The 12978-nt window shown below is 47.5% G+C and overlaps 1 protein-coding gene across 7 annotated transcripts in view; it reads right to left on the reverse strand.

The window, feature by feature from the left end:
• Nucleotides 1-12978, reverse strand: part of PHF1 (PHD finger protein 1) — a 706671-nt gene that overhangs the window by 535831 nt on the left and 157862 nt on the right. For all 7 annotated transcript variants that reach the window (XR_011283212.1, XM_069635206.1, XM_069635209.1 and 4 more), the window contains exon 6: nucleotides 424-572. Coding sequence is in view for 6 of the 7 variants with exons in the window: in XM_069635206.1 (XP_069491307.1) it covers nucleotides 424-572 (149 nt within the window). In the remaining variant the exon portion in view is untranslated. The remainder of the gene's footprint in view (nucleotides 1-423; nucleotides 573-12978) is intronic.

The following is a 12978-nucleotide window of genomic DNA, read 5'->3' on the forward strand; positions in this document are numbered from 1 at the left end:
CTTAATGCCTGGGATTTTGTAACTTTCCACATTTTTACCCCACGATCCATTCAGTCCTTCAACTTTCAAGATACTTCTATTCCTAACCATGAGCCACCGTCCAAAATAAATGGCACATCTAGTACTAACCTTGTGCCAACCTCATTCTTTGAAGTCCCTCAAGTGCCACATGCCATTGTCACTATTTAGACTACCTTTAGCCAGAACATTGCATTTTAAAACCAATAGGATTCCTCTAATCCTATCCAAATCTCATCTTCATAAATTAGAATACCTTTAGAGCTTGTGATATACTCACAGATCAAGCTACTTCCCGTCCGAAACCTCGCCCTATCTGTGCCCATACTGCCACACTTCGTTATTACTCTTCGAGTCCAGAATACAGGGTACACAATACCTTGGGTCACTGTGGATTGCACTTACTCTCCGGGGCCGCCACAGTAGCAGTAACACTTCTGCTGGTTGCTCTGATGAAGCGGGTCCCAGTCTAGCACCTTGAGCTGGTAAGGGAGCACTAGCTTCATGTGCTGCATAGCCCTGGCATAAGGTCCTTTCTTCAGCGCTCCACCCCTCTACAAAAAGACACAAGATGTAAACAGATACCAAAACCAATAAAAGAAAACAATGGAGAGAGGTAATTGTGCTAGAGATAGATTGCTTCCAGATAACACTAGATAATGAATCTGGGTTGTGCGGTCCCGGCAGGGATCACCCAGATCGGCAAGGGCGATCACATCTTCTGTGAGTGGATTGGGAAGTCTTTGGGTTCGGCTGTCTCCCAGATAGGTTTGGGCTGGGTGTGGTTTGAAAGGGCATGTAGTGGATGGGGGAAAGAAACTATGAGCTGATTAGACCAGTTGAGAAGTAGGAGTGTGTTTGACTGGAAGGACAAGAAGGCTGTGAGGGTGAAGTCTAGAATACCGCCTTTGTTTGGAGTGTCTTTTTTCTGTCAGTAATGAGAGTTCCTTTGCACTTCACTCAAAGCACTTAGCAGACAGCACTGTGTTCCTTTGGCATCCGGGTCTGTGTAGAGCAGAGGTAAGCAGGCTGCACCAATTTTGCATCTATGTCGACAATGGGCTAACAATATGTACTTTCAAAATCCCTATAAGTAGACAGTGTGTCGGGTCAAGAGGGGGAGAGAGGATTTCCATGGTAGAGTTAGTGTGGGAGTCCCAAAGGCAAGGTTCCATTCCTGCGGCTGAAGACATGGATTAAAACCTACCACCCTTCTGCTGGCTACATGCCATAATGTAGACAAGGGTGGCAATCAGGGGAGACAATTTCTACACTCAATCAGTAAAGTTTAATACTCATGGAATTCAGTATTTTCAGGCTGAGCAACCAATATCCAAACCAAATAATGTGGTCAATAACAATTTAGCTGAGCACCAAGTCAACACTAGGTGTTAGGAGGACCTTCAGCCAGAGAGTGAGGTCGACTGGAAGTGAATACATGGGTGGTGTACCGGAGGTGGTTTCCAAGCCAAACAGGAGGGTCAGCATACTACCAACAACGATGCTAGTGGACGGGAAGAAATCAGACCAAATGGGATAGGTGAACGGTCATCAAGGAGAAGGGCTCAGTGGAGTGTAATGAATTATATAACAGACCCAGAAGCGAAGGGTTGTGGCCACCAGAAGAGGAATCATGGGTTCTCACAAAGGGCCAGAGAGCCATATTGAAATCTATGTTGCTAGCCCAAGATTCTTGTTGTACGTTTGAAGCATCAAAAGAATAGAGCTTGCTGTAGCATGTGGGGTCAATATAGTCACCTGTGATTTTATTTATGCATATGGATCCACTGCTAGGTCTGATGGCCGATTGGTAGTCTCCATTCACTGATTTGTAAGGGTTGCTCAATTGTACCTTAAGGGGTTGTCTCCAGTAAAGGGCTACCGTCTGGAGGCGTTGCTTGCACACACTGAGGCTTGGATGGCTTTGGGCGTCCTTGAAACTACATCCTCTAAAAACAGAGCTCATGCTTATTTCATTTGATAAGAATCAGGACACAATCCAGGTGGGGTTAAGAACCATGCAACTGAGTTAATCTGACCCCATCTGAACAGCGGTCAAATCATTGGGCTTCTTCTGTGATTCACATTCACATTTTAAGATGTATGCAGAATGTAAAACACTGGTAAACTATCATCTACACCCATCCCTGCAGAAAAGCAATGGCCCAGCTACCTTTAATCTCCAATAATAGGCCAATACTCCCAAGAAAAGAAAAGGGTGTAAACACACTGCCAATTATAATAGGAAACTGCACGTAGGACCCTTCCTCTCTGCTTCCGAACACACATCTCTGAAAATGTACAATCAGTCGTGCCAGCACAGGGGTGCCACAGAAAGGATCTCACTCCTTACACCCGTATCTAAAGGCAATTACACCATTACTGCACCCCCATCATGGGAACCTCTGAAAATGTCGACTTTTTTTATTTTGACCCCCTTTACACCACATATAAATGTGGAGGTGGGGGGTGATATAAATGCTAGTAGGAGGGCTGCAGGGGGTTCCACTGCATATATGGTGTAAAGGAGGGGGGGGGTCAGAATAAAAAAAACATAGGCCATTTCAGGGTTGCAGTGATGTAGAGGGGTGTTGCAGTAATCTTATAGATTCATCTAAAGCAGCACTTTGAGGTAAAAATGCATCTTTTTGTATGAATTACTAGCTGCAAAGAAACATGGAACACAAAACGATTAATCAACACATTTGTAGAGTGCTCTTTCACCAAAGGCATCTGGCGCTCTCTGGAAACGTGGGCAGAGAAAAGCACAGTTTAGGCAAATAGGTGGGTCTTCAGACTCAGTTCAAAGACACGAAAGTCTAGCAGACAGCGGATCCCTACTGGAAGTGCATTCCACAATTTAGGGCCCCAGAAGGAGAAAACCTGACCGCCTATCCTTTCCATGATGATATGCAGGTTTTTTCAAAAGTCCTACCCCTGCAGAATGAAGTGCACGGCCTGGACAGTACAGTTATTTTTTTCCTGCAGTGAAACAACCCTGTTCATTCAGAGCCCAATGAATACTACACAGGACTTTAATATGAATTTGAGCTTGCTCGTGCAACCAGTGAAGTTCCTGCCGAGCATTGGAGACATGCTGTCTGAAAGGGATACCTTTCACCAGGCGAACTGCTGGGTTTTGCAGAACCTGCAGCCGATGCAGTAGGTAAGCTTGTTGAGACAAAAAAAAAAACACACATTACAGTACTTTAGGCTACCGTTAAGATACGCTGCAACTACCTTTGCATAGAGGTTCTCGGGAATAAAAGGAAGGGTTTCCTAAATTGCTTTAACTTGAGAAAACCTAGTCCACACACCACCTAGTCCACATACAGTATTAATCTGAGTATCCATTTTCAGGAACGCTGAAATGTTCACACCAAGGTTTTTCACCACATCAATCAACCCAGGGAGGGTCCCCAATGTTAATGTGCAGAAGTCTGTAGTCCAGGTCTCCAAAGCACTGGTCGGGCCAACAATAGGAAGCGCAGTCTTCTCGCCATTAAGTTTGAGCCAGTTGGCTCCCATCCAGGCCCCAATGGCTGCCAGGCAGGTTCTAAGCTGAAACGCTGTGCCTGCCGAGCCCAGATCCAGCCTAAACAGGATATGGGTATCATCTGTGCAAGAGTAAAATCTAAACCCAATTGAGTGAATGAGAACTGCCAGCGGCTGGATGTATATATTAAAAAGCAAGGAGTCGGTGACGGTTCTCCTTCCTAAACCGGGGAGAGACCCGAGAGATCCGGCGTCATACAGACCCATCGCCCTACTGAATATCGACGCCAACCTGTACTCGAAGATCTTAGCTAACCGCCTGGCACTTATCCTCCCGGATATAATCCACCCCGACCAAACAGGCTTCATTCTTCACCGAGCGGCAGGGGACAACATCCGGCGGACTCTGAACCTAGTGAACATCGCCCACCGCAACTCCCAAGGCCTTGCCCTAATGGCCCTGGACGCAACCAAAGCCTTCGACAGAGTCGATTGGTCCTATCTGGAATGCACTCTGGAAGCATTTGGGTTCGGCCCCACAGCCCGAGCCATGATCCTGGCGAACTATAAGCACCCTCGAACCATCCTCAGGATCAATGGCATCCACTCAGCCCGATACCTCTGTCTTGTGGGACGAGACAGGGCTGCCCGCTGTCTCCCCTACTCTTCGCCCTCACAATGGAACCCTTCGCCCAGAAGATCAGGCGCAATGAGTCCATTAAGGGTCTTCAGGTGGGCTCTTCCCACCACAAGATCGCTCTCTACGCGGACGATGTTCTATTGACACTCACTGAAGCCAACACCTCAGCGAAACACGCTCTGGCCGAAATAAAGGAATTGGGGGAGGTCACCGGCTTCACTGTCAACTTCACCAAATCAGTGGCTTTAGGAGTCGGCCTCCGCCCAGAGGACAAGGAGGCGTTAACGGCTCTGTGCCCGATCGAATGGCGGGACCACTCGATCCCCTACCTAGGAGTTCTCATCCCAGCGAACCCAAAGGAGACCTATCAGGCGAACTTTCCCAAACTGATCAAGGAGCTGGAGGGGGACTTGAAACGCTGGACCACGCAGGAGATCTCATTAATGGGCCGGATCACGGCCGTCAAGATGAACCTGCTTCCTAGGTTCCTCTATGCCTGCTCATCTCTATCGGTGCCCTTCCCAGCCCAGGCCCTCCACGACTTACAGAGGAAGATATCCAAATTCATATGGAAAGGCAAGAAGGCCAGGATCCCCCACAAAACCCTGATTGGCAACGCCAGGCTAGGAGGCCTAGGGGGTCCCAGACCTGCAGGCCTATAGGACAGCGGCGCAACTGTCACATCTACACGCCTGGCAGACGAGCACAGCCCGCCCCAGATGGGTGGAACTGGAGCAGGCCCAGCTTCCGCTTCCCCTCCGGTTCCTCCCTCACATCCAACCCTCCCTCAGGGCACGCTGGAAGGACATCCTACTAACAACGAAGCAGACCCTAAGCTCCTGGGATTGGGCTCTAAAGCAGAAGGGAATCCCGAGGGGCCGAAGCCCCCTTTCACCGATCTTTCACAACCCCGACTTCTCCCCGGGATCTCTCCCTCGCAACTTCCAGAATTGGATAGACGGAGGCCTGGAAACCCTGGGGCAGATGTACTCCGAAAACAGACCCCGGACCTTCGAGCGGTGCAAGGAGACTTTTCGGCTTCAAGAAAGGGACAGATTCACATACTGCCAGCTCCGCCACTGGTGTTCGCACCCTCAGACCCTCCAGGCGGCAACTCGCCCCCCGACTCCATTGGAGCTAACTCTTGCGGACCTGCCGGCTAGAGGAAGAATCTCAGCTATATATAGACGTTTCCTGGGGGACTTCTTGGCGACAAAAACTCGATCCATGGCTCAGTGGGAGGCGGACCTAGGCCATCCGATCGATGACCAAGCTTGGGTAGACATATGGTCCCGCACCCACTCTTCCTCCACCTGTGTCACCAACAAGGAATGTGCATATAAACTCACCCTACGCTGGTACTACCCCCCTCTCAGACTCCACCACATGAATCCACAAGTGGACCCCACCTGCTGGAGAGGCTGCAGTCAACCAGGCTCCTACTTTCACATGTGGTGGACATGCCCCAAGATCCAGCAATTTTGGGCCAGGTGTCTCTCCACCATCGAACAAATCACCGGCTCCGCCCTCCCACTGGACCCTGAGACAATTCTGCTGGGGATCCCGGTCCCTGGAATCTACCCCCGCTCCGGCAACAGGGCTAAGCTCCTCACACAGTGCCTCCTGGCGGGCAAGACGGTTCTGGCCCGCTTCTGGAAGTCGCGGGACGGCCCCTGCCTGGCCCACTGGTGGGGAAAATTGTGGGACATCTTAATAGCGGAAAAGGTTACCGCTGCGAGAGCGGGGTCTCTGCACGGCTTCCAGAATGTGTGGGCCCCAGTGCTGGACTATGATCAGCGATATCCCGCAATGACGTTCAAGCCAATCAACGCCCGTTGGGCCCTGAGAGACAAGGAGAATATGCATCAAGCGGGGGAGCTAAACTGAATCTCTGGCCCGGGAAAACCGGAATGAGGGGGGGGGGAAAGGGACTCAAAACTAGAACCTTTTCTTTGCAATATTATACTGCCACCCGATACTGTTTGTAACCTTTACTGCCTTGCTATAAATAAACATATTTTAAAAAAAAAAAAAGCAAGGGGGAGAGTGTCGATCCCGGTGGATTCCCACAAGTCACCATTTTAGGTGAGGACCTGAATGAAGCAAGAGACAGTTGCGATCGAGAAGTGAGATAGGTCCAGACCACTCCAAAACATGGCCCGAAATGCCAGTATTCTGTAGTCTAGATAAAGGGCACGATCAAAAGCATCAGACTCGATCCCCATTAAAGGCCGAAAACCCATTTGACAGCGGTCCAATATATTGTGGCCCTACAAAAAAGATTGGAGTTGAAGAGTAATAACTGCTTCTAAAACTATCATAAGGAAAGGAAGCAGGGAGATCGGCCGATAGTTGGCAAAGACTGCTGCATCTAACAATGGCTTTTTCAGCAAGGGAATCGCTAGTGCTTCGTTATAAGATGACCAGATTCTGGGCAAAAGCTAGAGAGGAATTAATTACCTCTGCTATAATATCACTAAGGTTTACAAACAGATTTAAACAGCTGTAAAGGCGGATTTAAGAAGGGTAACAATCAGAACAATTTCAGAGTCATCGGTAAACTGAACAAAGTCAAAGGTGGCATGAGCCAAAAGCAACAAGGATGCCGAATCGTTACTGGCAGACTTTGGGGATTGCACCATGCCGTTCGAAATGCTAGCCCTGATCTTCTCAATATTCTCCAAGAAAAATACATTTGTTTCAAAGTTATATATGCGCTTACACACCCTGTTAGGGAGAATTCTCAGAAATGTGTTAATTCCCTTCTAACTTAGAGACCCCCAGCACTTTTTCTGGAATTTAGGACTTTACATTTTTACCTTGGGGAGAGCGAGACCTTTTTTCCACTCTCTCATGTATTTTTCTGTGATTTGGAATCTGTGCTTCTTTTGACTTTGGAGTCTGACACACTCCATGGGCATCATCTTTACATTGTGACACACAGCACCTTCAGTGCAGTGGCACAGGGAAGTCTCTTAGATTACCCAAAGGGTTACATACCTTCTCTTGGTGAAACTACTGTTTTCAAGAGCAGTGAAGTCAAATTGACTACTCACATTTTGTAATTTTCTAGACCAAGCACACACCATCTTACCATAGGGTGCTGGAAGGGTTACTTAGTAGCCCCTTTGTCTAGCTTCTCATGTAACATTTTTATGTTACCCTTTCTACAATTAAAGGCTGGTGGCAGTGGTTTATTTTTCCTACCACTGTTTGTTTTTACCGCAGGCTGCAATTGCGGCAGCTGTGAGACACCCATGGGTGCCCATTTTGTCAAAATGGCCCCAGTCTTCTTTTTTCACCATTTCTTGTTGGAAAGGTCCTTCTTGAGATTTACTCTGCGTGTCAAACCAGGTTTGGTCTCTTTGTTTGTTTTGTCTTTAGCGAGATTCACTGAAGTCCGCCTCTGGCTCCAGCGTGTCTGGCAGGGGCAGGAAGTGAGGGAGGTGCCCGAAACTCTGCTTAATCCCCCTGGTTACAGGAATGCACCCAACAGGTGCTTGGCCGGCTGGCTGTCCTTGGTAGACAGCCACCCTGCTGTGTTGACTGACAGCTAGGCTGCGAATGGAAGAAACCTGCATAAAAGGAGAGGCTTTTGGCTTGGAAGGCAGATTCGGCCACTGGACAAAGGAAACCAAAGAAGAACTTGGAAGAGACGCCGTTGGTTTGCCTGGTGAAGCCCTGCTGCTGTGCTGAAGCTCCGAATTCGCCTCCACTAGAGAAGCCCTGCAACGGATGACTTCTCCCCTTGGGTTGGTGGGACCAATCAACCCCAAAGTGAACTCGTCTGGGCATCCTCTCGGAGCTGGCTGTACTTCCATTGCTGCTGCAGGAACCGAATTGCCAGGGAGAGGAACACCAGATCGAGTGCATTGGTTTTAAGTCAGACCCGAGCTCCAGGAAGATCCTCCGGACTCCCATGAAGCAGGACTGACCAAGCCTGAGGCACAACAGAGTGCTGGGCCTCAGATGCGAGGAAAGTCCATCAAGGTATCCGAGAACCGCAGTGGTGTTATTTGCAAGACGCGAGGAGCTGAAATCGAAGTGCTGCTGATCTGAAGTTTGCCCATTGCTGCCGCCGACCTGCCAATCGTAGTGCAGGAGTCCCCAGATGTCCTCTCTCTTGTCCCCATGACTGAGGCCCAGGAACAAAGGATCTGCAGACCTACACAGGAACAGAAGTGCAGCTGGATCCAGTTTTCTTCTAACCAAAGATACTGTAACACTAAGAGTATTTACCTCTTGTTGTGTAGCCTTGCTAGTTTTCAGTTGAGACTTGTCTTGGTTACCCCTGCAGAGTTGCTTGCAGCTTTGCCCCTCACTAGCCTTCCAGCGTGTGGCCCTTCAGCGATTGCCTTTCTACAAACTTTTCTAAAAACATTGTGCAAGACATTTACTTACCTGCAAGAAGATCTTCAGCTCTCCTAGACTTTGCTCAACTGACACCGTCTGTCCTGGCTCCCCAAGAGACTCTTCTTACCTCTGACTTTGTGCTTTTGCCTTTCCTCCAGGAAAGGGTTAATTTACTTAGAAGTGGAAGTTTCAAAAAGTACCTACCAGTTTATGATGTATTGTTAACCTGTTTTTTATTCCAATATCTAACCTTTTGCACCAAACACAATATTGCTCTAATTGTACCAGTGATGAATCAATATCCACTGTGTCCTAGCTATTTAAGTCACCTGAGGTTGTAGGAAGTGTGTGTGCCATCCCCAATGGGTATCATCTGATTAAAGAAAGTGTGGTTTGAAGTATATTTAAAGTGTTACATATTTTGCTCCCTTCTAACGAAGGCTTATTCAACTGACTGTTAAATAAATTAAGAATTGTTTGATCAAGAAACCTTGTGTGTAAGTGTTTCTTTGAATAACTGTCACTGTGAAACTGTTCCAACCTTACAGCTCACATTGACCCCTCTTGAGCTAAGCCTGGCTGCTCACTCACTCTACCAACTTGTGTAATACATGCTCATACTAAAAGGTTGGGTTAACTATTGCCAAGAGGACAAGGCTGGTGCAGTCTCCCACAGGGTACTGCACACAATCTTGCCTAACACACCCAAAAAACTATCACCACTGGGAACTAGAATTGCTTTTTTAACCCATGAAAATCATTTCACTTAAAAGGAATTCACTCCTCTGAAAAACGTATTCCATGCAGATGGAAAGCACATACTAGGAAAAGGAAATGGGAGTCGGTTTCCTTGGTAACTCTGCATTGGCTTCTGTTGAAGTCATGGCTCATCTTGTCAAGATCTGAGTCTACCTCCCCTTTCTCCTCACCTGACTCCCCTGAGGTAGATCCTTGAAGGTATTTGAAAAACAATACCACCATAAACTCTGTGAAAGGCTAGTGGAACGCGGCGCAGAGAAGCGTACCGCGGCCGTCAGCAAGAAGGCCGACTAAACGGCTGAGGCAGGATGGCGAGCGGACAGGGAGGTAAGCAAGGAGTATGGAAGGTTCTGTGAAAGAGGAGCTGGCGCCGACTGCACAGGGCGGATGGCGAACACGGGTAGATAGAAGGAAAGGTGAAAACCGACAGTCGGGAATCAGGAAGGCGGGATAATAGAAATACGGAAAATAAGGAGGATAGATAGATAAAGAGGAAATCGAACGTAGTACAGGCTACTACGGGAGGGCTATAGAAGAAGCAACAACACGGGCTGGAAGAACGAGTACACAGGACTCGGAGCGTTGAACGAAACAATAACAGATACAACACGCCGAGTAGTAGGCCGGGCCTGAATTTAAAGGCCCCGGCGCCATGTTCGGTGTGGACTAGAAAGTTCATCCAAGTCGGAACTTCCAGCGACTCCAACATTTCCAGTCCTGGTTCCTGACAAATCTCACCTGGGATGTCTGATTTACAAGGCAATCACATTTGGCGATTCGAGACTTGTAGCGATAAGGTGCAGATACCAGTTGGTTCCCGTACCACACATAGTTTAGGAATCATGAGACAAGTGATTCCCAAGGCCAAAAGGGAAATCAAATCTGTAGAGAGTCAACTTCCCCCGTTCCAACATGACCCTCTGCTTTGGAACTCTTTCCAATTGCATTATGCCTCAGCCCATCACTGCTAAAATATAAGAAATGTGTTAAAACATTGTGTTTCCATCTAGTGGAGGTAAGTGGTGATAGATTGGTTATGCACAAGCCTTGTCACAGCTATTTCGCCACAGAGGGCAGAATAAGGGTACATTTAACATCGATTTTTAGGTTAGTGGAAAGACTGCAGAAAATGCAGTGATGCCACCACCACATCAAATGATCCCGATGCATAACATTACAGCAGATAATGTGACTTCCATTCTCTTTGAGGCTCGTAGTATTCAGACTGAGATCAGTTTTTTTTTGGTTTTCAGTTTTAGAACTTTAAACAGGGTTTTTATGTACTGATTAATATACATCATGTAATATTAATTTGGGATGTCAATTCTTGTGGTTGTAAGGAACTCATGGTGGCAACAGTAAAGATAGACACAAGTGATCACACTTCAGGGATGTTTAATGAACTTTATAACAGGTGAGATAAACACCTAATATAAACCTAAATCTAAGATGGGAGCAAGCTACGACCATCAAATAATAAAGGCAGTCCTAGTAGCGTCTTGTCAAATAAAAAGGGGCTAAACTTAAAAAAATATATATATATATAGTGTCAATCCTTACCTCCAAGTTACAAAAAATAAAACATTTTTACAAAAAATAAAATAAATTAAAAAATTAAAAAAAAAAAAAAAATTAAAAAAAAAAAAAAGAGTGTGGGAAAATGTTCACCAGAAAAGAAAGAAGTGTTCACAAAATGATAAGTCAGGATGGTATGGCCGGGTCTCCCATCCCCCACGTTTTTAGCAAAGGAGAAAGCGGGACCTCTTGAGCACAGCCCACTCCTGGACCTCTCCAGCACGAGGTTCCCAATTCCAGTTCAACAATATCAGAACCTTCAGGGGCCAAGACTCTTCTCTGCAATGTCTCTTGCCTTAGAAGTCCCGATGGATCAAAACAACAATGTTCCTTCGGTATTCTTGCACCTCTGGGCGACTGCTTCTCACCCCTAGCACCTCCCTCCGCCGGGCTCGGATCCTCTTTACAACACTGAGCCTCCCTCCGGTGGGATTACTATGGCCTCTCAAATATCGCTCATAAGCTTCATGAGCTTTAATGTCTTTTTAAACCAACACTGTTCACATCCTTCAACCGGGTGCACTCTCGTCGACTCACTGTTCCCGGGTGTATTATTCTTCACCCCTCCTCGTAGAAACAAACATAAGTTATTTTGGTAATTTTGTACCTTGGGCGATTGCTCTTCGCCCCTTGGATCTCACTCCGCCAGGCTCAGATCCTTCTTGCAAATGGGCCTCCCTCTGTGGGGAACACTACGGCATCTCACGTGCAGCTTGCAATATTTAAGAACCTTTAACACTCCATGATTTACGATTACAGTTCGTAATTTGCTTCGTCTCAACAGAAATCGTGGATTCCCTTTTCCTAGCTTTCCCTCTGTCAGGTTCACATTTGCTAAATAGACAGTACAATTTATTTTCTCAATGCAGGATTCACTTCCCTTAGCTTCTTCTTGCTAATGGGTCAGAGACTTTCGAGTGTACTTGAGATTTGATGTGACCCTTGTATAACCACTGCAACACCTCACAACGCCCTTTCCTAGGGCCTTCTGGTGCTGGCAGTTTCAACGCAAAAGGGGGCCAGCGAGAGCCATTCGAATGAGCAACCCTGACAGGCCTGACCACTCTGCAGCTGGCCCTTCTCTGGGCTTCCTTCAAAAGTTCAAATACACACAAGGAACAAGTTACTTACCTGTAACTGTTGTTCTCCAGCATGGGTCTGGCATGGATTCACATGCTCATGAATATTCCCTGTCAGGCTGGGAATACTCGGTAAAGAAAAAATCTGTTTGTTTCATTTCTGAACTGTCTTTCTCCTCATAACCAATCACTGAGCTCAGGGTCATACTGATGCCAGTCAATGACTGCCCTACACTTAAGCCCCTCCTCTGGCAGCCATCTTCAGATTTGGTAGCATGTAAAAGTGGCAGTAGGACCAAGAGAAGAGCCGCAGAGGGGTAGGCGGGAGGATTCGCATGTGAATCCATGCTAGACCCATGCTGGAGAACAACAGTTACAGGTAAGTAACTTTTTCCTTCTCCAGCAGGGGGTCTGGCATGGATTCACATGCTCATGAATAAAGAATACATAGCAGTACACACATGCGCAACCAAGGGAGATGGCAAAGGCTCAACATAAGCATCTCTTACCTTCTCACCAGGCTCACCTTCAAGTGAACAGGTCGCGCAGTACTGCTTGGCTGACTCAGGACTCCTCCCTGGAATCCCTGTCGACGCATTAGAATCTCATGAAGGTGTGCGTCGACCTCCATGTATCAGCCCTGCAGATGTCCAGCAGGGGCACAAGAGACAAGAACGCTGTAGTTGCAGCGATCTCCCTGGTCGAATGGGGTTCAGACGACCAGGCAACAGTTGGTTTGCCAACCGGTGACAATGGGTGAAGCAGCCGGAGAGCCACCTGGAAATGGAAGCCTTGGAGAGGGCCTTCCCATGGTTTATAGGACCAAAGTTCACAAAAAGTTGCGACGTCTTCCGGAAACTCTGTGCGGTCCATGTAGAACTTAAGCGATCTAGCCACATCCAGCGAGTGCAAAGTCCTTTCAGCTGGCGAAGAAGGCGTCAGAAAAAACACAAGTAACACCAAGGTATCGGGTCCCAGCTCCGAAATCCTGCAGGAGCAGACGAATAGCCCACCAGATCCCCCAAGCCTGTTCACCCAACAGTTAATTGCAACAACTAT

The sequence above is a fragment of the Ambystoma mexicanum genome, chromosome 13, assembly GCF_040938575.1.
Source record: "Ambystoma mexicanum isolate Mex_15411 chromosome 13, UKY_AmexF1_1, whole genome shotgun sequence".
Lineage (NCBI taxonomy): Eukaryota > Metazoa > Chordata > Amphibia > Caudata > Ambystomatidae > Ambystoma > Ambystoma mexicanum.